At 36.0% G+C, this 26,176-nt stretch overlaps 2 protein-coding genes across 2 annotated transcripts; both read left to right on the top strand.

Moving 5' to 3' along the window:
• The first annotated feature begins 3,460 nt into the window (after positions 1–3,460).
• On the top strand, positions 3,461–5,643 carry LOC138883210 (uncharacterized). The gene is made up of 5 exons (XM_070163878.1): positions 3,461–3,539; positions 3,624–3,995; positions 4,043–4,377; positions 5,153–5,413; positions 5,521–5,643. Exons 1-5 carry the CDS (start codon positions 3,461–3,463, stop codon positions 5,641–5,643), a joined length of 1,170 nt encoding a protein of 389 aa, XP_070019979.1.
• Positions 5,644–11,148: 5,505 nt separating this feature from the next.
• LOC104228053 (very-long-chain 3-oxoacyl-CoA reductase-like protein At1g24470) lies at positions 11,149–25,783 on the top strand. Its single transcript, XM_009780457.2, has 4 exons — positions 11,149–11,801; positions 12,201–12,336; positions 24,216–24,285; positions 25,434–25,783. Exons 1-4 carry the CDS (start codon positions 11,300–11,302, stop codon positions 25,683–25,685), a joined length of 960 nt encoding a protein of 319 aa, XP_009778759.1. The 5' UTR covers positions 11,149–11,299; the 3' UTR covers positions 25,686–25,783.
• Positions 25,784–26,176: the final 393 nt, after the last annotated feature.

Raw genomic sequence — 26,176 nt, forward strand, 5'->3', positions numbered from 1 at the left:
GTTCCTGACAAACTCCTCAAGAGGAAGAATGATACTGACAACGTTGTAAAGCAAGCTCTTGCTGCATGAGGAGACTCTTCCAGCTAATCTGAAAAAGAAGACGACCATGGTGGTAGTTCAATGATGGCAGCGGAAAATGAAACAACTGAGTATGATTCAATCTTTGCTCTAATGGCTCAATCTGATGACAATGAAGATGGCGACGACGATGAGGTCAACTTTTTGGATGTTCAAAAAAATCTGAAATCTTACTCTTCTAAAAAGCTCATGTCATTAGCAAATGTGCTAATTGATGCTTACCATAGTCTTATCAATGATAAAGATGCTTTAACTATGGAACTAGGGGAAACTGAACAACCCAGAGATGACTTAGTAGTTGTTGTAGTTGATTTGAAAGAAACAATAGAGAACCTGAAAAGAGAAAAGAATGCCTTAGAAGAGAAAATTGTTAGTATAGTACATGAATGAGATGATGTAATGGTGGTTGTGGTGGACTTAAAAGAAACCATTGAGTGTGCAAGTAAAGAAAATGAAACCTTGACTGAGAGAGTTGTTATCATTGAGCAAGAAAGAGATGACCTAGTAGTGGTGGTAGTAGACTTGAAAGAACCAATTGAGGAATTTAAAACAGTAAATACGCCTAGAAACTCTAAAAAGGGAAAGGAAGTTGCAAGTGAAGCACGCATTAAGCTTGAAAATGAGTTAAACTTGGCGAAGACTGGTCTGTGTGTTGAACTTGAGAAAAACAAACAGCTTCAAGAAGAACTAGGGAAAATGAAGAGTGATCTTGAGAAATCACTTAAGTGGACCTGGTTCTCGGATGCTATCACTGCCATGTACACCAACTCTGGGGGAAACATGCAGGGGATTAGGTTTTAAAGGGAAAAGATTTTCTACAACCCTCAAAGCAAGTATGTTACTGTACCTAACAATTGGCTATGTACCCACTGTGGCAACAATAGGCACCTCAAGGAAAATTGCATGGCCAGGGTTCAATCTTATCAGAGAAATAAAGTCTTTGCTGAGAGAGAAACTACTACAAGAGGACCTGGTCCGTCAAATAGGAAACGCATTTTACCTGTTTGGACTAAGAGAGCACTCATTCATCCTTTTTCTCATAACAAGGGACTCAAACTTGTTTGGATTCCTAAAAACTTGTTTGGGTTCCTAAATCTAACCCTTGATTTCCATGTGCAGGGAGCAGTGAAGGGAAGCAACCAACAATGACACATGAACAACGGCTGCTTAAAGGACAAGACTGGAAATACAATCAATTCTTCACTAAAAACATTGCAAGGAAAGAGTGTACCCTTTTTAAAATGGCAAGAAAGGGTACACTCTAGGAGTTGGAAGATTTGTGTCAAAGGAAATAAGGTGGAATGTTTGTCCAGGATATGCACAATCTCAAATCCTGTGACTGGTGAGGTGATGTTGTAGCCAAAAGACACAAGAGTACTTATGTTGCTGCGATTGAGCTTCTGCAGAGTGGAGATATAAGTTGGTTGGAAGCTGTTGAAGACAATGCTAAACCATGGAACAAAAGACTGGAGAATTGCACGCTGTCTATCTCTAAACAAACTGGATATGAAGAACCTGGTTCCTGGTCTGATCAAGTTGAGTAACAAGTAACATGAAGTGTGCAATGCATGTGTAAAAGGAAAGCGTGTCAGATCGTCATTCAAGCCCAAAAGGGGCAGACAACACTTCAGAACCAAGGATGAGATCTTTCAAGAAACTATGGCTTTTGTCAAGAAAATCCAGGTACCGATAAAAATAAACGTGGCTTGCATCAGATTAATTCATGAAATAAGTTTGGATAATGCCATAAGTGGATGAATGCTATATTCAAAGAAGAACTACTTAACCACTTAGCTCAAAGAACACCACCTCACATGGAGTTGTTGAAAAAAAGAAAAGGACTCTTGACAATTGGGCACAGTCAATATTAATTGATGAAGGGTTTGCAAACATCTTGACCAAAGTTGCTGACTCAATTAAGGATATCTGGGTATAACTGTTATGTTCTCAACAATGGGAAGGTTCAGCCTTGAAAATCTAATGGTAGAAGAGATGGAGGAATCTTCCCGACATACTCGTCTCAAAAGAGAACAGAAATACTGATCGAGGTAGAGAACGCCCATTGATTCCAGCAAGGAACCGGGCCCCACGTCTACAACAACAGAAACTGAAAAACAAGCTGTTGGAAAGAGGGTTTTTGCATAGAGACATCATTGAATCACTCATGTATATCATTTTAAGTAAACTAGACATCATGGTCAGAGTTGGGTTCTGTGCAAAGTCTTAGTCAAATCTAAAGGATTCTCATCTGAAGGGTGGTGTAAAATTTTTGAGATATCTTAGAAGAACACAGAACCTGGTTCTTTACTATCCTCCAAGTAATGGATAGGAAAATATTGCCTGAATTGGGACAGTCTCTGAGTTCATGTCTTGTCTCAAGAGGCTCAAGGAAGCAAAATTCAAGGGCACTCTCAACAACTGAAGCAGAATACGCTTAATCAGCATCTTGCTGTGGTCAAGTGTTGTGGACCAAGCAACAAAGTGTTGTGGACCAAGCAACAAATTGGAAGAACTTGCGTCCAACTCAAGAGGGCCAAATACAGTGACTGCTGAAGATCAAGTTGCAAACATCTTCACCAAAATCCCTGGGAAGAAAGCATTCTGAGAATGATCGCCTTATATTGGGGGATGATAAAACCCAACTGAGAACCTGGTTCCTCATTATTGGTTATGAAAGTCATAGTGAGGTAAAATCTAGCTAAAGTATTTTTTGGCTAAGTCTAACTCACATCTATACCATTACAGGTAGACACGCATGATGACTATAAAAGCAGATGTTGTATTGCATAATGAATAAGGGGATAAAACTCACTTGCCAAACCTATTAGGGAACCTAGTTCTCTAACGCAGGTTAGTAGCTTTTTTTTTATTTCATACATAATTTAAAATGGACAAAAAACAATGTCACGTCATCATCAGCATGACAGTATCTTTAAAGTCATGGCTCTTCAGCCAAAACGTCACAGCCCAAAAGGGTGCTGCCATTTCAGAATGGGTCCCTCATCATAATTAAATCAACATCACAAGCCTTTCTCTTCCAAACTCAAAATTCCTATTTGTCTTCTCTCTTCTTAAATCCACAGTCCTTTGAGAATAATCTCATCATGTCTGAAAATCAAGCAACCTTTAGTGTGGCAAACAACACTATGATTGAGTCCTCACTGGTCAGTAGTTTAGTGGTGAACCTCTCTCCCAACACAGTCACTAATCCAAACCTTAAAGAAGAGTCTCTTCCACACTTCACTCCCTCTCCTACCCACTCCGAGTCCACTTTTCATCTAAAAGCAAGTTTGAGAATGTCTGTCCTCCTCCAGTCTCACCAGTCAAACAAAGTCAACAGGGTAAACAAGGGAACCTCATTCAGGAACTTTCAACTCTATCCATGGCTGAGCACTTGAGTGAAGATCTGGTGATTAGTCATGAAGAAACTGAGACTATCATGACAAGTTGTGACTCTGTAGGTATCACTCATTCGTCTGTTGAAATCACCATGGAACCACAAGAAAATAAGGGAATAGAGAATACGTTTTCCATTGCATCATAAGGGGTCATCATAGAGGAATGTGCAAGAGGGTCTGAGCCTCAAAGGGAAGAGACAGAAGAAGAGGGAGCAATTTTGCAATTTGAACAACCGGCACAAGATAATACTACTAGGGTCCCAAATAATGAACCTAATCCCTTTATGGAGGATCCAGGTCAAGAGTCATCTCCCCAGACCAGTATTGATCCTGCTCCCTCTCCCCGCTTCGATGCTGAGCCTTTAAATATGGTGGTGCTTGAGACGAATCTTGAGAAAGAAGATGACGCATATAATTTGGTTTATGCTAGTTTTATCAAGGCTAGGACTAAAGTTGTAGCAAAAGGAGGCTCTAGAGTTTGCCCTCAAAAAAGAGTAAAAGGAGTCGGAGAAGGAGAAAGTTGGTCAAAGATGGAAAAGTTGTACAAACAGAAGATGTTCCTGTAGTGGATGTGGATGAGGAAACCAAAGAGAAACCTAGTTCCCTGAACCACAAGTCTTCGAGGAAGAAGCACTCTCACTCTCAATTCGAAAGGCACACCTCTAAGGGTGCTGAGAGTTCTTCCAAGAGTGTTGTTGCTGGTTCCAGTAAAAAGTTGGTAAAGAATTCTGGTGACAAGACAGTGAAGGAGCATGGTGACAAGTCTGGTGAGAAAGAAGTGGAGAAATCTAGTGAACATAGACAGAACAAGTTAGTGGAGAAGGAAAAGTATGTTGGCAAGTCAATGAAAAGAAAGAGGGATGATGATGATGAGGAACCTAGTTCCGTCAAGAAAGGAAAAGTGAGTGGACTTTAAGGTCTGATAAAAGGAAGTTGGGGAATCAGAAAGTGATGTGGGGCCACACATTTGTCTATGACATTCTAGAGAGTGTTGGGATGAGACAATTAGTGGATATTTGTGATTCTCAATATTGGACCAATTTGCTTACAATTGAGGATCTTATAGTGTATGAGGACGAGGTGCGGAGTTTCTACACCAGCCTCTTTACATTAGATGATGATCAAATCTGTGTGTTGGTAAATTGGGTGTACATAGTGATGGACTCTACCTTATTGGGGTAAATTTTGGGTGTTCCTACCGAAGGAGTGTCATCTTTTCAAGGTGCCTGCATACCAAACTTTAGAAATGCCATTGTTAAGGACAAGGCAGTACATCATAGGGAACAGGTGCATAAGAAGGCACTCCTTCCAGTTTATCAACTGCTCTTTGAGATGCTTAACAAAGTATTGCTTCCCGCGCTGAAAGAAGATCTGTTGCATCCAAAGCTGACTTATTCCTTATAGAAACCTTGGATAGTTTCTCCCCCATCAATTTGCCTGACATAATGATTGAGCATATGCAGAAGGTAGAGAACCTTAAAAATGGGAATCCTAGACTACCTTTTGGGTTCCTTCTCACAAAGGTCTTTGAGTTTTTCAAAGTACCTCTGGGACAAGCTAAAGTGGGCAGCAAAAAGTAATCATTTTCAAAAACTACTCAAGAGGAGTGTGAGTGTATTGACAAAGTCGGAGGAGTTGGAAGCACTTTCACAATCTCTCTACTGATAAATGCTCAGAATAGTGCCACAGAGGAGATCCAGAAGTTGAAGTCTAGGAACACGATTCTTGAGAGTCAGCTCAGTCAGTTGCAAGAGGTACCTGGTTCTAGTGGTTGTCACAGCGTAGAGGTTGCACGCCTAACAAAGGAGAATGTTGAACTAAGGAAACTGGTGGAAGACTTGAAAGAAAGACTGCTCAATGAGCAAATGTCCGCAAATGCTCGCATGGATCTTGTCCTCCAGATTCTTGCTTCCTCTTCCAAGCCCCATTCATCTAGTGTTCCTTAAAGAATGTCCCATTAGTGTCCAATTTCCAGTGTCTATCTTCTTAAGTTGTTTTTGGTGATGTTTTGTTATTTCTGGCACTTGTTATTTGTTTGTTCTAGACTTTGGATGAAAATAATGATTATGCTCCTGCCTGTAAAAGTCCAATTTTGGTTATTGAAAGTGATTTCCTTTTTGCTATCTATACTGCTGCTCTTTTGCTTCTGTCTTTTATCATGTTGTGAGCATATAAGTGGCATGACTTAGCTATGCTAGACTTCTTTATGCTGCTAACCTGTTCTGTATTTTTTATGATGCCAAAAGGGGAAAGATTTAATTGAATAATACACAGTATGAATGCATGAATGAATAAGAGCATGAATGAATAATAATCTGAAAACAAAATACAGATTCAAGGGGAACTCACAAAAGTTTAGATTCAGGGGGAACTCACAAAAGTTAGGGTACTGAGTAAGGAAGAATACAGAGCTTTAGGGGGAACTTAAGGTCTTTTTAGTTCACAATCTGGTTACTTTGTGGCTCCTTCTAGGATTTTCAATTATAAATTTATCATCATCAAAAAGGGAGAAATTTATAGGTTACAAGTACTTTGGTTATAAGTACTTTACTTTATGTTTTGATGATCTAACAAACTTACTATCCAGAACCAAATAAGGAGCGTATACATTTACGAGACCTCAAGATCACAAGGTCTCGGGTTGGGATTCAGCGTCGAATATGATTCAACTTTTTAGAAGTGGAAAGAACAACTGAGGGACCAGGTCCCTACCAGTTCCCGAGGAGATTGTACGAAGTCAACTTTCCAGTTGGAAAGTTGCTGCCCGTACACGTTACAGTGCAGGAACAGTACTGGAGTCAACTTTTCAGGGAAATGTTTTTACCTACCTTGCTTGCATCATTATAGGTGATGTCACACATGTATATATGCATTCAAGGGAGGTAAAACAAAACAACTTGAATACTTAGAGATCTCTCTCAAGCTCACTCGCGTGACTATTCAGCTAGCGAGTTTCAAGTGCCTCAAGAACAAAGAACAAAGCAACTACGGACCAGTTCCCACATCAAGTTATTATGTGTCCTTAGTTGAGTTGTGAATTTGTAATAGTTCTTCAAATTGTAATTCCTATCTAGCTTGTTTAGAAGTATTCTGTAGGAAACCTTTGTAAACCTTAAACCTGCATGTTTAAGTTTTGGCTAGAGTTAGTCAAGTTTCAAAGTCTTTGTAATAGAGTTATTGCAAAGTAGCTTGTAATAGGTGTGTTACAAGTTAGTGCGGAATTAAGAGTTTAATTCCTAGGTTGCATAGGTTGTAATCTGAAAGTTGCTCAGTAGTGAAGTTGAAATCCTACAAGGGTAGGTCGTGGTTTTTAATCCCGTTGAGCTGGAAATTTACCACGTAAAATTCCTCATGTCATTTAATTTCTGCTTTGTATGTGTACTATCGTCGAACCTGATTCTCTATAGAAGTTGGTGGACCCATATATTCTATCTAAAGATAAAGGAAGTAGAAAAAACAAAGAGAAAAGAAAAAAATAAAAGAAAAGGGAAACTGAGCAAACGAAAAATTAATTTCCTCATTAGAATCAGTTTCAAACCTAAGCCTAAACATAAGAATAACTTTAATAAATTAATTTCCAACAAGAGCACGCGTATACATTTAGTCAATATTGTAAAAAATTTCAACATGGATTGTAAAAATTCTTGCCTAACTTGTGGTTGGCGTGGCACCCCCACCTCTCAAGGTGAATCTAGAATAAGATCCACCTATCATCGGGTCCTATAGAATAAGATGACATCTTGGTCTTAACACGGTGAACTCATTATTTGTAATCCAATTTAAAAAGCTAGCCCGTTGCGTTTGACCCTATTTATTAAATTCATATCTATAGGAGTTAAATAATTAATTCAACTATTATTAGCCCCCGATATTACTAGGATTGATATATCTTGAAATTAATATAGTCCAAATTATTTTTAAAATTTAAATCCAATAAAATTCGAATAGCTACCATTATTACATCCCTATTTTCTACCTAACATAATAATTTGCCCATGGCCATTTCTTAACTTTTTACACTTCACGATCCTACGATATTCCACAATCCACATATGTCTTCTGTAAACTAAAACTACCGGTCTTTACTAAAGGTATTAAACAGGTGGGCCGGGCCGGGTCACTATTTTTTGGACCCGTACGAGTTACAGTCCGGGCCAGTTCCGAATTGGTTCTTAACGGGTTTAACGAGTCCGGGTTCATCCGGGAAAAAATTAAACCGTAAGTGTTACGGGTTGAGGGGGCCGGGGGCCGGGCCGAGTTTAGTGTATTTTTAATTATTTTTTTTGAAATTTTGTATAACTATTATAGGTTATATTAGTACAAAGTATTAACATAAAGAATACAAGGAAGATGGGAAAAAATGCACTTGTTGCAAGTGCTACATTTATTTCATAATTCAAACTTACAAATTAAAAGATTTACATTTTTAACAACAAGTAAATTCAAAGGTTTTGCATTGCCTTAGTAAGTTCTTCATAATCAATATGAACTGATTGACCTTCTTCTGGAGTGTTAAATTCGGATGGGTTACCATGTGTTAATATATCTCCAAGTTCCTCGTCTTCTAGGCTATCAGCATCTTCACATCCTTGATTTCTTCATTCCGATCTAATCCATTCTCTGAAACATACTAAAACTTCCAAAGCATTGCTTCCCAATAAGTGACGGGTGTCTCCAAGTTGTTGTCTTGCTTGGCTAAATGCACTCTCCGATGCAACAGTAGAAATTGGCACATTCAGCACGTCCCGAACCATAGCGAAAAGAACAGGAAATTGCTTTCCATTCTCATGCCACCATCCCAACGGTGAAAATTCCTTTGTGCGGAGCTCTTTTTGCTTCTGCAAGTAGAATTGAAGTTCATCAATATTTCTGCTACTGGTTTGAGTGTTAGAAAATGTAGAAAAAATATTAAAACTATCAAGGCCTTCTTCATCATCCACAATATCAGAAGTGGTACAGTGCATAGTGGGATTAACATTGCCTATAACACGAGCATCATCATCAATTACATTTGCATAATAATTATATAATTGTTGTAAATAATCATTTAGCTTGTTCATAAAGACATATAAATCTGGAGTTTCAGTTGGTCCAATCTCCATATAAGTATATAAAGCATTCATTATTGGTGACAATCAGACATCTTAATAGAAGGATTTAAAACTGCACCAATTAAGTAAATCGGAGGAATTGGAAAGAAATATTTTTTGAATTTTGCTTGCATTTTTTCAACAACATCCTTATATTTTTCTTTCTTCTTAAATTCAGAGAGTAGAAAAGAAATTTCAGCTATATGTACTAAAGTCATAGTAACAGTAGGGTAATATGCTCCAGAAAACTCAACAGTAGCTGTATAAAATTTATGTAAAAATTTAACAACATCACTAATGACCTCCCAAGTACTAGTTGTTAACATACGGTTTGGATCAGTACAATGCGCATTAGCAACTTCAGTTATTGGGAATCTATATTTGTAGCAACATTTTAAAAATATATATGTATAATTCCATCTAGTAACAATTTCGTCTGGCATGAATCTGGGTTTAAGGTTATACTGGACACACTTATTCTTAAATTCCTTTATTCTAGATTGTCTATTATTTCTTTGAATAACACCAACTGCTCTTCTAACATGAGTAATCTCAGTTGAAAATAAATCAAGGCCACTTTTAACAATTAAATTATAAACATGACATGCATACCTAACATGAAAAATTTCATCAAGAGGTGGTTGCAAATGCAGTTTTAATATTGAAATTGCGGCATTATTGGTAGAAGCATTATCAAAAGACATACACAATACTTTTTGCTTTAGATTATAAAATTCAACAACTTCACAAATAGTACTACTTATAAACGCAACAATATGACTCTGATCTTCATCATATCTAAAAGCGATAATACGTTTTTGCATACAAGTAGTATCATCTATCCAATGACATGTAATTGTCAAATAATCATTTCCATTAACAGCATGGCCAATATCAGAAGTTAGAGAAACTCTACAAGGAAGGTGGCTAAACAAATAACGTATGTATATTTGATATTGTCCATGAAATCTAAAGATATCAGCTCTACAAGTACTTCTAGGGATATCTTTAAATAAAGGATTGTAAATTCTTTGAATATACATAATAAGATATGATGAAGAAGCAAAAGAAAAAGGTAGACAACCCAAAGCAATCATTTTTGCTAACTCCTCACGATCCTTCATTTTATCATTTTCACTAGACCTCCAGTAGTAGGGTTAATAGTTGTTTGATTTCCATCACCATCAGCGCCCCATTCTATTGGATGCTCAGTTCTCATATGTCTACTAAGCGTCCCAGTCCCCCTATATTTCCTCTAGTCAAATGTTTAAAATCACATTTATAAATTTTGCATTTAACTCTATCAGTACCTTCTATTATTTCAAAAAAATTTCAAACCTTACTTCTTTTTCTACGATTAGTAGTCGGAGCCAAAGGTGGTCTACTACTAGTGTCACGACCACCACCCCTTGTAGCAACTCCAACACTACCAGCTCCAGCACTAGTAGGTGTAGCTGGTATCTCATCTTCCATTCCTATTTTATTATCTTCTATTCCAAAATCTTCTTGTAGTTGTTCTTAATCTATATCTATATTATCATTAGGCGATGTTTCGGAAACATGTGAAAATGATAAGGAGTTATTACTATTACTACCAGATGCTGAAGGACTACCTCTTTTTTTATTTTCCCTACCAGTAACTCTTTTACACGCTCTTTTAGCAGCGTTAAACATATTGCAAAAATTAAAGTATAAGCTAAAATTAAATATGCAATTAAAATAGTAAATAAGAGAAAGAGTTGGAGGGAGTGCACCGAATTCGACAATAAATTGAGCACTTGATTACGCAATTCCGATGTTACCACGAACAAACGTCAAGCAAGTATTTCAATTTTGAACTTCAATTGTTCAAACTTCAAATTTCGAATGATAAAACACGATAAATTAAATTCAAGAAAAGAGAGCCAAATAAAATTAGAAGATGAATTGAAGACTTGAAGTCTTGCAAATTGGAGAATGAGAGAATGAGAGAAATTGAGATTGAGAAATGAAGAAGAGGGAGGGGTGTATTTATGGTTTTAGAGAAGGTTAGTTTTGTAAATTTAAAAAGGGTTAAAAATTAAAAAAAAAGGCTATTTGTGCAATTTTTCCATTGGCCAACGGACCAATTCAAGGTCTGACCGTTGCCAACGGTCAGTGGGGCCCACTTATTTCAAAAATTAAAAAAAAACAAAAAAAAAATTCTAGCCGTTGTACCGGGCCGGTTTGGTTAACCCGATAATGGTAATTGTTCATTGGACTGGGTTCAACCGGTCCGAATACCCATTTTAAAATTCTAAACGGACCAACCCCCTCCAACCCAGTCCTTTTTAACCGGTCCGGGCCGGTTCCGGGTTTAACCGATCTGGGCAAGTCCGAAACCGGATCAACCCGGCCCGTTTAACACCCGTAGTCTTTACTGACAACTCATAGCTATAGCCTATAGCTAGGGAAAAGTCAGTGCACTTCCATTAATTCAATCACTCATTCATTTATTTACTTGTTTTCTGTTACAACAACACCGACATCTCAATAATGGGGTGAGGTCTGAGAAGGGTAGTGTGTTCGCAAACCTTATCCCTGCCCGAAGGAATAGACAAGCTATTTCCGAATATTTACTTGTTTTCAATTGTAAAAATAAATTAAAGTCTAAATAAAAGCAATAAATGTTTGATATGGTAACACACTCAAAAAACATATAGGAGATAGCAATTTGAGAAACATTCCGATCTTCTTCTCCAACTACTCAAGAAGATGCTTTCAACTGCCATGGATCACCTCAAATCTCAACCTTTCTTAGTTCTTCTTCTCTCCTTTATTGGATTCATCTCCTTCTTCAAAAACTCCTTTATTTTTCTCAAATGGATCTTCAACACATTTTTCAGAAATTCAAAGAATCTTAAATCTTATGGCTCATGGGCACTCATCACTGGCTCAACTGACGGAATTGGAAAAGCTTTTGCTTTTCAACTGGCCCAAAAAGATCTTAACCTAATATTAGTAGCTAGAAATTTAAGCAAACTACAACAAGTCTCTGCCGAAATCAAAGCTCAAAATCCAAATACCCAAATCAAGATTGTTGTTCTAGACTTCTCTGGTGATCTTTCTACAGGAATTCAAGAAATGAAAAAGGCCGTTGAACGGTTAGATATTGGTGTTTTAATTAACAACGTTGGTGTCACATATCCAGGAGCCATGTTTTTTCATGAGGTGGATGAGAACATATGGAAAAATATAGTGAAAGTGAACTTGGAAGGTATCGTTGCGTTGTATTTTATTTAAAAGCTTAAAATGTTAGTGTCTTCGACACGTTCCTCCTCTGCAAGTTTATTTCTTTTCTATTAACCTAACACGTGTAATTTTTTTTATTAATGATTGGCCTTTGAAAGTCTCTGCTTTTATATTGAAATTGTGTGATGATTTAAAAAAATTTATTAGAAAAATATTTTTTTAAAATTAATTAATTATGTCTTTAACATGGTACGACTTAGATTCTTTTTCATGAGCCTAGCATGCATAAATTAATTTTGATAATGGATGGAAGCCTAGTGGTGCCTACTTCGATACTATACAGTATTAAATTGTGTGATTATTTTATTTAAAAATATACTTTAAGTTAAATATATTTTTATTTATTTAATTATATTTTAAACAGGTACTACCTTGGTGACAATGGCTGTGTTACCAGGAATGATACATAGAAGAAAGGGTGCTATCGTGAATATCGGTTCTGGTGCTTCAATAGTTGTACCTTCTCACCCTTTCTTTGCCATCTATGCTGCAACTAAAGCGTGAGTCTTTCTTCTTCTAGCCATTTATTTTCTTTTCATCATTTTATGTGAACTAAAGTTTTTTTGGTTCCTGTTAATTTTCATGTGAAAATTGAAACAGGAATTCCTTTATAGTAAACTAATTACAGAAATTTGCTTATTGTGCAAAGAGTTAATCAATATGTTGAGTCCTCTTTTCTCAGAGAATACATAATACCTACATACTGTTACAATTTCAAGTCTTAAAATACTTACCTTTTCTCTTTGACCTTTACGAAATTAGAATTTATGTGACCAGTTAGTACAATTGACCTTAGCTGCGGATTTATGTTACTCCATTAGTTATGAGTCCAGCAGGACTCAGAAGTTTTAGCTCAGGTAAAAATTTATTTGAAGTAACTCATTAAATTGTCTAGTCCTAAAATCTAATAAACTAACACCCATAATTAAATTCTGAATATGCCTTTGGTTGAAGTCCTTTAGTTCTATGTGGTGTATGTATCAACATATATAGTTCTTCCCTTCTACCAGTGAAGGAGTTACATTTAACCAACTAACATCTCTTCGCCGAAAAATTACACTGTATTGTTAGATAATTTTTTTATTTTATATATATTTACTATATATTGACTCCCCTTAATTTTACGGTATATTTAAATTCTTATATTTTGATACTCCTTAATGAAATTCTGGTTCCGTCGCTGCCTTCTACTAGTTTTGTTCCGTTATTAATTTCACAAATTTTTATTAAAAAGAACATGCTATTATTTAATACATGTTTGGCTAGAGATTTTATCCACATTTTGGTAAATTCCCAAAATCCAAATCCCGTTTGTAACAATGTTACTTCGTCTTCTTGGCTATCTGATAGTGTGTTATGTAGTTCATTATAAAAATGATAATTTTGTACCAAATTTATTTATGTTCAGGACTATGATTTGCAACAATATAATAAATGTTATTTATAAAGGCACTATTGCGTATTTATGATAGTTTTTAGAACATGTGAGTATAAGTCATGTTTCATGTTTTTTCAAAAAAAAAAAAAAAAGTTAAGTATATTTTGAAAACTTATGTTCAAATACATTTTCATCTTCAAACCAAACTTTACCCAAATCAGATTTTTCAAAACAAATTTGAGAATTTATGGTCAAACACTAGCTTAGTGAGCGGTCTTAGGGTACTGTACGTTTTTGCTGGGGTCTACTTTTTGGTTAATAAGGAATGCCTCTGCTTGGTGTTATATGGATAAAAATTGTGATATTTACCAAAATCCAGTTAAAACTTGATGAAGTATTAGTACTCCTCTTCTTCTCTTTTCTTTCTGTGCCAGTCTTCGAGGACCACAGCTCAAATTTCAAAGTAGTGGTCTGGAGCCACTCTGTCACATTTAAACCAGAAAACGATAGTCTTGTGTACTTGTGTCTTTGATTTCATATTGAACCATCTTCTAATGACTGTGAATAAAGTGTAACCTCCACGAGGTTTATTGATTAGTGTTACCATGTACATGAATAAAAAAGAGAATCACTTGACTACCTACTAATCTCTATTTTAATCCAAAAAACAAAATGAATCAAACACCTGATGAAAGATGTCTAATTGTACCAAAAATGAAGATGGGAACGGTCCAGGGGTTGGGGAACAGGGAGGGGACGGCCTGGGTTTGGTGAAAGTCTAATTGTTTATTTTCCTTCCCTTTTTACTTAATTACTGTATTTTTATATTTTTAAACTTTTAGTTACACTTAATCACACATGTGATTCAATAGTTGGATCACTTGTGTAAGTATATTTCATGCATTTGGATTTTGGTCTTATGAACACGAGTATTCGTAAGACACATTTCTGTCAAATAGAAGGGTCTAACTTGTCACTAGGTAAGTTAGAATATCTAACTTACAAGATATGCCAAGTTTAAGGGGCTGTCTAGAATTTAATCAAATTAACTCTTGATTAGTACTAGTAGTAGTATATTAAATGCAAGTACACTCAAGAGAGGTGGGAGGGGTGGTCGTGGCCAAATAAGGACCAACTAAAAGCTATGGCATCTGTTGCTGATGCATTCTTTTCCATCGCTGTCGTCCTGCCAGACATGACTTTATGAGCTTAATTCTAGCTTTACCTTCATCAAGAAATTTTTTATTCCGTGCCTCACACCGAGGGAGACTTTTTTCTGATCTTACTCTTTCCGTTTCATATTAGACGATGTAGTTTGACTTGACACGGAGTTCCAGTATCATCATCTTTCACAGAGTTGAAAGCAAAAGTACTTATCTACCCATCATAGGAAGCGAAACTACTCCTGATGATGCTTGCCTCATGGCAACATATGGAAAGGAGAGTACGAGACAACAAGAGGGTCTGTCAGAAAAAAAAAAGACTTTTAAAACTTACGGTCTTAAAAGTTTAAAGGGTAAAAGGTTTGTGGGACCATGACATTTGTGTGGCTATAAAAGCATCTCATTAAGGGTAAATGAGTAAAATGAAAGAGTTTAAAGTTGAATTATTTCCAAATTTAGAAATGTATCATTTGTTTTGGAACAAACTAAAAAGGAAAGTACTTCATCTAATATGAAACGGAGGGAGTACAATTTTTGTGAATTCAAAATTTTGTAAACCCAAAAGTGTAACATATGGATCCAAAAATTTGTGAGATAAATTAAGGCCCCACACAAGTTGTGCAAGGCAATCCATAAAACATCTCATCCTTTACTTTATTGCATGCATGGGAGGGCTGTGGTTAGACTTCTAAGAGGTCGTTTGGTAGAGTGTTAGAGAAAATAATGCATGCATTAGCTTTGTGTATTAGTAATGCTTTGTTTGATATACTTTTTCAACATATGTATAACTAATACAAACATTAGTTATACACTCTATTTGGTATTATCTTATGTATAGCTAATGCATAGAAAACCATGTCATTAGCTATACAAAGGCTATTAATGCATGCATTATCATGGTTAAAGACAAAATTATCCTTAAAGTCCCTTAAGTTAAAGAATATGGAGGACATTTTTGTAAACAATTAAATTTTTAAAAATTATGCAATGCATTTTAATTTTTAATACACCACACCAAACAATGCATAAGAAATAATCTCTGTATTACTAACTCATGCATTACTAATACACCTTATTTAGTATTATTCTTATACTCCCTACCAAAAGACTCCTAAGTATTCCCTTTCTAGGGCTGTACCTTTTTCTTGATCAGTCTCTTCTGGTGTTAGCAATTCTTAAATTCTTTCCAAGATATAACAATTGGAGGTCCGCTGCACTTTTGCATTTAACTAATAGTAGGACACTTATTAATACAAACTCGTTAGTCACTAGGAAATAGTATGAAGACGAGCTATTAACATTAAACTGTGGGAAACTAATTCCCTAGCAAAAGAACAAATAAACAAAATAGAAGAAAGAAACGCAAAAAAATAAATAAAAAATGATTGGCTAAAGTTGGGCTGTGGACAAGTTGCAACACCAATTTGCAAGATTGCAAAACGGCAAATTGGGAGTCAGAAACAACTTTGAATGGTTATGGTGAGCAACCATTCATCTATAAATAGAGACGTTATTTTCCTCATTTTAAGTACACCAAATCAAGAGAAGCAACTGAGAGGTAGGGAGAGTAATCCATAGATTGTAGTCTGTGTGATAAATAGTGAGTGAGAGTAATATTGTAGTGAAGTATTTAAAATAAAGAGTGTTATTTCTTTCGAAGTTGTAGTAGTCTCTTGACATTACCAAATTATAATATTATAGTGGTATAATATTGCTCCGCTCGAGAATCGTATTTTACCCCGTTAAAAATTTAATTTCGTTGTTACTCTCTTGTATTATTGTTATTTATTGTAGATATTATTTCTGGCGGGATATTATTTTTTCCAACAACATGGTATCAGAGCCATGGTGAATAATGGTCCGTTGTCTTTTCAGTATCCCTGTCTCACAAAAGATAATTATAAGAAATGATGTCTATGTATAAAAGTCATTCATGGCTCCCAGGATGTGTGGGAAATCGTAGATAGATGGTATGCAAAATCCGGTAATAAGGAAGTTCTGCCTCAGTAAAGATGTCTTAACAAAGACAAGGAAGAAGGATCAACAAATCCTCACGCTCATCCGCCAATGTTTGGATGATGCCATGTTTGAGAAAGTGGCAGATGCTACCACCTCAAAGGAAGCTTGAGAGATTTTACAAAATTCTCTCCAAGGAGTTGACAAGGCGAGGAAGGTAAAACTTCAAACTCTAAGAGCTGATTTTAAAGTTTAAAAAATGAAGGAATCCGAAGACATAGAAGATGTCTGTGTTATAGAAAAGGTCCTTCGCGCATTAACAACTAAATTTGATTTTGTGGTATGTGCTGTGAGAAAGCACAGGAGAAAAATATTATTGATTATTATTCTATATTACTATAAGCCATATTTATATGTATACATAACACGTAACTTACTCCTATTACATAAGGGGCTAATACTAATTACATATATTCACATAACTATTCTAACATTCCCCCTCAAGGTGGTACATATAAATCATATGTACCGAACTTGTTATATATATAGCTGATACGGTGACCAGTAAGGGACTTGATGACAATATCTACTAGTTGATCATTCAACTTTACAAACTTTGTAGCAATATCTCCCGAGAGTATCTTTTATCTGACAAAGTGACAGCCAATCTCTATGTGTTTAGTTCTCTCATGGAATATTAGATTTGATGCAATATGAAGAGTAACTTGATTATCACACACAAGTCTTATCTGGCTGATATTACCAAAATTTCAACTCCTTGAGCAACTTTTTGATCCAAATTAGCTCACATGTCGCCATAGCCATTGCTCGATATTCTGCTTCTGCACTAGACCGAGCAACCACATTCTGTTTCTTGCTCTTCTAAGACACCAAATTACCTCATACTAAGATACAATATTCAGATGTAGAATGTCTATCAGAGGAGACCCTACCCAATCATCATCTGAGTATCCAACGATCTACTTATGGCCTCGATTCTCAAACAATAAACCTTTGCCTGGAGCTGATTTTATATACCGAAGAATGCTGACAACTGCATCACAATGACTATCACAGAGAGAATTCATAAACTGGCTCACAATACTCACAAAAAAGGAAATGTCAGGTCTAGTCACCGTGAGGTAATTTAATTTACCAACCAGCCTCCTATATCTTGTAGGATCATTAAGTGGCTCTCCCTGTCTTGGCAGAAGTTTAGAATTCAGATCTTCGGAGTGTCAACAGGTTTACAACCTGTCATTCCCGTCTCCTCAAGAATGTCTAAGGCATACTTCCGTTGTGAGATCACAATATCTGAGCTAGACTATGTGACCTTAATACCCAGAAAATACTTTATTCTGCCCATATCCTTGGTCTGAAACTGCTGAAAGAGATATTGCTTAAACTTAGTAATACCATCCCGATCATTGCCAGTAATAACAATATTGTCAACATAAACGACAAGATAAATACACAAATTTGAAGCATAATGCCGATAAAACACACAGTGATCAGCTTCATTACGAGTCATGCCAAACTCCTGGATAAATGTGATGAACTTACCAAATCACGCTCGAGGAGACTACTTTAGACTATAGAGGGACTGGCACAACCGACATACAAGGCCACTATGCTCTTCCTGATCAACAAAATCAGGTGATTGCTCCTTATAAACCTCATCCTCAAGATCAATGTGAAGAAAAATATTCTTAATGTCCAACTGATAGAGAGGCCAATGACGAACAATAGCCATAGATAGAAAAGGCGGACTGATGTTATTTTATCCACAGGAGAAAAAGTATCACTGTAATCGAGCCCAAACATCTTATTATACCCTTTGGCAACAAGACGGGCCTTAAGTCGATCATCTTAGACATCTGGACCAACTTTGACTGCATACACCTAACAACAACCAACAATCCATTTACTAGAGGGAAAAGGATCAAGCTCCCAAGTACCACTCTTATGTAATGCAGACATCTCGTCAATCATAGTTTGTCGCCATCCTGGATGAGATAATGCTTCACCTTTAGACTTAGGGATAGAAACAAAGGACAAAGATGATACAAATGCACAATAGGGTGATTGCAGATGATGGTAACTTAAACCGATATAATAGGATTAGGATTAAGTGTGGATCGTATACCTTTCTGTAGTGCAATCAGTTGACTAAGAAGAGACAAGTTCGAAGTATAAGCAAGGCCAAGTGCAGGATGTGAATCAGGTGGGCCTGATGCTGGACGCAGACGATGATAATAAATTGGGAGTGGTGGAGCTGCAGAAGGTTAAACTGGATTAGGTGGTGGAACTGGAGCTATAGGTGGTAAAAATAGAGCTATAGGTGGTGGAACTGGAGCTATAGGTGGTTGAGCTTCAACTAGAGTTGTAGGTGGTGGAGGTGGAGTAGTATACGAAAATAAATGGGAGATAGTGACTGAATCTTCAAAAGATGAAACTGGTAGCACCTTCAAAATATCTAAGTAATTACTTGGACCTGTGAATTATGATTGGGTTTTAAAGAAGGTAACATCAACGGACATAAAGTATCGATGTAGGTTATGATAATAACATCGATACCCCTTTTGCGTTCCCGAGTAACCCAGAAATACGTACTTAAGAGCATGGGGAGCTAACTTATCTTTTCCTGGAGCAAGGTTATGAACAACACACGTGCTTCCAAAGACACAGGGTGGAAGAGAGCACAAAGGTAAGTGGGGAAACAGGATAGAGAATGGAACTTGATACTAGATAGCTAAAGATGGAATACGATTATTAAGATAGCAAGATGAAAAAACTATATCCCCCAAAAAACGCAACGGATATGATATTGTATGAGTAGGGTATGAGCAGTTTCAATAGATGTCTATTCTTTCTTTCAGTTGCCGCATTCTGTTGAGATGTGTACGTACAAGATATTTGATGAATAATCCTATGAGAGTTCATAAACTACTGAAAATGGGGAAGACAAATACTCTAGGGCATTACTACTATGAAATGTGCGGATAGAAGGTCTTGGAAATAGAAAACAACTCAAATCGATTTTTCATCAAAAATATTCAAGTGCACCTGGAATAATCATCAATAAAACTAACAAAGTAGCGGAATCCCAAGGTAGAACTGACCCGACTAGGACCCCAAACATCTGAATGGACTAAAGTAAAAGGTGACTCTGCTCGATTATCAAGATGTCGAGGAAAATAGGAGTGGGTATGCTTACCGAGCTGACATGACTCACATTCTAGAGTGGACAAGTGAGATAAACCAGGTACCATTTTCTGAAGTTTTGACTAATTGGGATGTCTTAACTGTTTCTGTAATAAATCTGATGAATCAGTAACAAGACAAGTTGTTGAAGGAAGACAAGATATGAGTCCATGTGATTTAGCAAGGATAAGGTAATAAAGTCCATTTGATTCACGCTTGGAACCAATGATCTACCCCATATTGCGTTCCTCTATAAAAATAAGGTCATCAAGAAATAAAATAACCCATTTAAGTGATTAACGACTATGAGATTAAAAGTATTACTAGGAACATAAAGAACTAAATCTAAAGGTAAGGAAGGAAGTGGTATTTCTTGACCTATTGCAGTTGCCATGGTTTAAGACTCATTGGCCATTGTGACTGTTGGAAGAGATTCAGAATACGAAATACTAGTGAAAAAGGATTTGTTACTAGAAATATGATCAGATGCACCTGAATCAATGATCCAAGAATCGGAGGATGAAGATTGGGAGACACAAGTCACGTTATTACATGTTTTAACAATGGAATCTATCTCGTGAGATGTCTGTTTACATGCTTTGTACTAAAGGAACTCAATATAATCTAATAGAGAAACCATCCAATTAATCATAGTATTGGATCACATGTCGCTACAATTAATTTCTCAAATTCTTGACTAAAAGGTGTAGGGTTAACTTGAAATAGTGAAAATAAGTAACTCCTAGAAAACTGAAGAAATGTCTGGGAAAACACTGTTCACAACATAGAAAAAGAACACAATTTTGGACCGGGAAACACTATTCACACTGGAAAACACTGTAGCTCGCCGGTAAATTCCAAAGTTATTGAAATTTGTCAGAAATAGTACTAGTGAACTCAGAATTGCTGTGCGAACAGGATGTCCTGAAGAAACTCGGCCAAAAATGGCTGGAGAAGCACGCATGCGGCAACGCGTGGGACAGACAAGCCGGCAGAATCGCAGATCTAGATGGCACGTGGAGGCGCATGGGGCGTCTGTTGCTGGAGAATCTAAGTTAATGGCGGTGTTGGTTTGTGCACAACACTTAGCAAACGTGAGATGACGCAAATCAGTCACTTAGATCACCGAAAAATTGCACGGTGACTGAGTTCCTTTTTCCCGGATGTCGTTGGAATGACACATAACGATCTTTTCTTATTCATGCTCTGATACCATGTGAGAAAATATGGGAGAAAAATATTATTAATTATTATTTTATATTACAATGAGCCGTATTTACGTGTATACATAACACATAACCTACTCTTATTATATAAGGGACTAAGACTAATTACATATATTCATATAACTATTCTAACATGTGCTATTGAGGAGTCTAAAGATTTAGACTCAATGACGGTAGAGCAACTGGAGGGTTCTTTACAGACCCATGAAGAAAAGATCAAGAGGAGACAAGAAGTGTCACTGGAGTAACTTCTTAAAACTTAGTCATCCTTTAAGGATTATGAAGGTGAAAAAGCTATCAAGGGAATGGACGAGGACGATGCCGTGGCAGTAATAGAAGAGGAAGAAGTAATGGTAACAACTTTAACAATGAAGTCAAAATCCACCAAATATTTAGAGATTGTGGTTGTAGATAAAGATAAGGAAGAGTACATGGATACTATCAAGAAAATAATGGATAAAGGTATGATAAGTCAAAAATTAAGTGTTATAATTGTCATAAAGTTGACCATTACTCTTGGGAATGTCATAGCAATATTGAAGAGAAAACTAACCTTGTTGATGACAAGAAAGAAGAAGATGAGCCAACATTATTGTTGGCACTCACGGAAGAAGACAAGAGTTAGTGTAGCTCGTGGTATTTAAATAATGGAGCAAGCAATCATATGTGTGGATGCAAGGACAAGTTTGTGGAGATAAATAAAATGGTGAGAGGTAATGTGTCCTTTGGAGATGGGGATAGGTACAATTCTGATCTCCTCTATAAATAGTGGACACAAGTTAATTCAAGATGTTTATTATGTGCCAAAATTAGAAAGTAATATTTTGAGTTTGGGCCAACTTCTTGAATGGGATATTATATCCACGTTAAAAATATGCATACTTGGCTTAGAGATTCAGGTGGAGTTCTAATTGCTAAAGTGCATATGACAAAAAATAGATTATATTCTTTGAATCTTAAGACAATTGATGCAAAGTGTTTGAAGGCTAATGTGCAAGATGAATCATAGTGTTGGCACATGCGATTTGGGAACTTGAATTTTGAAGCGCTCAAATCAATGGAAGAAAAGAACATGGTGCATGACATACCATCAATCAACCATCCCAATCAATTGTGTGAAGCTTGTCTTCTTGGAAAATATGCAAGGAGGAGTTTTCCGCAGGAGTCCATGTCAAGAGCAACCAAGCGAATCCAACTTGTTTACACTGATATGTCTGGGCCAATAAATCTACCTTCATTTGGTAAAAGTAAATACTTTCTATTATTCTTTGATGACTTTAGTAGAAAGACTTTGGTTTATTTCTTGAACCAAAAATCTGAAGCGTTTGTTGCTTGTAAAAATTTCAAAGCGCTTGTTAAAAAAGATAGTGGTTATGAAACAAAAGATTTAAGGCCTGATAGAGGAGGCGAATTTTCTTCAAAAGAATTTATTTCATCGTCCTCTAGTGGTACCTTATTCACCCCCAACAAAATGGAGTTGCAGAGAGAAATAATCGAACAATTCTTAATATGACTAGATGTATATTGAAAGCTAAAAGTATGCTTAAGGAATTTTGGGTCGAAGATATTTCGTGTGCAGTTTATTTGAAACACATGTCTTTAACAAGAAATATTAGAGATTAAACCCCTCAAGAAGCATGCAGTGGAAGAAATTCAAGTGTCAAGCACTTGAAAATCTTTGGGAGTATAGCCTATGCTCATGTGCCACAGTAAGGGAGAGCGAAGCTTGACGATCGACGTGTCAAGCATGTGCTTGTTGGCTATGATACAAGTTCAAAGGCTACAAGCTATATAACCCAAGCAGCGGTAAGGTGATGGTGAGTCATGATGTTGAATTTGGTGAAGAATTGGAATGGAATTGGGAGGCTCAGGAAGAAACTTCATATGATTTTCTTCCATACTTTGGTGATGAAAAAGAACTAGAGACCTTAGAACCTGTGCAAGATACAACTCCACCTCCTTCACCAACTAATGTTGCATCTCCTTCTTCTCGAGAAAGTTCAAATGAACAGCCGCAAAGGACGAGGAGTATTCAAGAGCTCTATGATGGCATATAAGAAGTTACTAATTTTGATTTTCTATATTGTTTCTTTGCTGATAGTGAAGCAAAGAGCTTTGATGAAGATGTTACAGACAAAAGGTGGAGAACAACCACGAAGGAGGAGATCGAGTCAGTAGAGAAGAACAACACTTGGAAGTTAACAACTCTTCCCAAAGGCCATCGAGTAATTGGAGTGAAATAAATATACAAGGCAAAGAAGAATGTTAATGGAGAGGTGAAGAGACACAAGGCAAGACTTGTGGCTAATGGCTACAAGCAAAGACAATGTGTTTCCAATAAGAAAGTAGAGCTCAAATATGTGAAATCTCATGATCAAGTTATAACTATCTTTACAATACTTCTCAAGTTTAAAGATTTTCAGAGAGTGAGATCAAGATTTGAAATGAAGAAGAAAATCAAAATTGAGAGGGAGATTTGTGGGAACTAATTCCCTACCAAAAGAACAAACAAAGAAAATAAAAGAAAGAAATGAAAAAAAAGATGATTGGCCAAACTTACGGCTTGGGGGTGGACAAGTTGCAAAACCAATTTGCAAGATTGCAAATCGGCATATTTGGAGTCAGAACCAACTTCAAATGGTTATGGTGAGCAACTATTCATCTATATATAGAGACGTTACTTTCCTCGTTTCAAATACACCAAATCGAGAGAAACAACTACGAGTTAGAGAGAATAATCTATAGACTGTTGTCTATGAGATAAATAGTGAGTGTGAGTAATATCGTAGTGATGTATTTAAGATAAAGAATATTATTTCTTTCGAAATTGTAATAGTCTCTTGACACTACCAAATTGTAATATTATAATGGTGTAATATTTTTCCGCTCGGGTATTGTATTTTATCCCGTTAAAAATTTGGTGTCGTTGTTACTCTTTTGTGTTATTGTTATTTACCGTGGATATTATTCCTGGTTGGGATATTATTTTTTCCAACATAAACCACTATTTACGACAATGGATACAAAATCACAAATTTAATATAACTAGTACATAATTAAAAATTCAATAATATATATATATATATATAAGGGTAGCCTGGTGCACTAAGCTCCCGCTATGCGCAGGGTCCGGAGAAGGGCCGGACCATAAGGGTCTATTATATGCAACCTTACCCTGTATTTATACAAGAGGTTGTTTCCACGGCTTGAACCCGTGACCTCCTAATCATATGACAACAACTTTACCAGTTATGCCAAGGCTCCCCTTCTCATATATATATATATATATATATATGTATATATTCTTGGGAGTTGGTTAATTTCCAAACAAAAAATAATTGATCTCCAGAGATGGATCTTATCTAATGCTATAATGCTATTATATGAACTACAGGAATTGGATTTCTGGTGTATTCATATATATTAATAAAAATTGAAATAAACATGCTCAGGTATATCGATCAGTTGTCGAGATGTTTGTACGTGGAATACGAACACCACGGTATAGATGTTCAGTGTCAGGTACGTACTACTAACTCATTATGTCTCCATTGTTTATAAGTTGCAATATAAATTGTGATCTTAAGACATTCCAAATGCATTCAAAATATAGCACTTTAAATCATGTTACAAATTAACTTGACTGTATGTCGGTCTGCAATAATATATTATACATGATAGAACTGTCAATTTTCTCCATGAACAAACAACTTTCCGATCATTACTTTAATAATGAACTCTTTGTACTTTTTATAATTATGAGTATGAATTTAATACTGTTATTTATTGGGCTTTTAGTGATTCTTATATGTGTTAGTAATACTGTATTCGAAACCAGAAAATCAGAAGACATTAGTTTAAGAAAACAAAAATAAAAAATAATTCCAAGCCCACAAGTTACTTGTGTGCCCTTAAGGAATTTAATTCCCTTATTGTTGCCCAAGGTTATGGATTACTTCCTCCCAGGATAGAACGGAACAACTATTCTGTAATACTGGCAATCGAAATTACAGAACTTCAACGAACTCAACAAACAGAACAAATCACACTTGACACTTTATTTATTTGAAAAAATAATGAAACAATGTAAAAAATAGGGAATAAGTTTTCAGATTTTCCATATCTAAAAAATGAGGCTAAGCCTCTAAATTTATAGACAATAAAAGGGTGAGATGAAGAGGTGCAATTCAAAAGGTGCTCTTCCATTTCCCATTCACACTCATTCAAAAACCTAACAATATGTATGCTACCAATGCCTATGGTTATCTGTCTACAACTAGGGCGGATTTGTAGGAGAGATTGTGGGGTACGTGAATCCATGGTCTTTCCGTAAAATTTAATATTTTATGTACATATTTATTCAAATTCGTATAATATTAACTGTTGATACTCATACTTTAAGAAGGGTAAATGGTGCATTTGATTGAATGTTGAGTTATTTACTAGGAGAAATATGGATCAATTCCCACTTAATACCATAACCTTTTCTTCTTCTTTTTAGTAGTACACCATTTACTAGAAATCCTAAACCCGCGACTGATGCAAAAATTCTTTACACTGCCAGGGTATATAAGTTGAATCTTAATTTAAATACATATATATGGAGTGAGAAATGGAAAAATGTAATCATGAATTTAAGATCGAGTTCATGGTTTGTTTGTTTTAATTAGGTACCATTATATGTTAAAACGAAGATGACTTCAAGAGTTGCAAGCATAGAGAGATCTACATTGTTCAGTCCATCAGCGGAAAAGTATGCGAAAGCAGCTGTCGGACAAATAGGATATGGAGGAAGGAGAATGCCTTACTGGCCACATTCACTTCAATGGTGGTTTGCTTCTTTGTTGCCTGAACCTCTTCTTGATGCTTGGCGCCTCTCCATCGGCCTCAGCCGGAGGAATAATAAGCACAATATTTACTAAGCTTTCATTATTGTTTACAGAGTAATTTCATTAGCTTTGTTTTATACTGTATAAATTTTTTACACCATTATGTCAAGTATGATACGTTTGACCAAAAATATAGCTCTCGGTTCAACCAATTAGATTTAAATAAAAAAAGCTATTCTTAATTAAAAATAATATCCCAAAGATAAAGCTATTGATATCATGACAAATAAATAGTAGATATGTCCGGATGGCGACAAGTATTAGCGATAATAACAGTATGCAATGATCCAAGTGGAATATGACATTAAATATTAATAAATGACAATAAATGACATTTAAGCAAATAAAACGTGAGAGTCATCCGAAAAGAGATGAGATCAGTGGATATTCTTTCTGATAATAATGAATGATTGATAAGCATTTAAACACTTAGGTTGTTCTTGGATCCGGTGAAAAACGCTAGACAAGAATCTTAGTAAAAAGGTTATTTTTGTACGCTTGCAATATGACCAGATTCTCTCTAT

Source organism: Nicotiana sylvestris, chromosome 12 (genome assembly GCF_000393655.2).
Source record: "Nicotiana sylvestris chromosome 12, ASM39365v2, whole genome shotgun sequence".
Classification (NCBI taxonomy): Eukaryota; Viridiplantae; Streptophyta; class Magnoliopsida; order Solanales; family Solanaceae; genus Nicotiana; species Nicotiana sylvestris.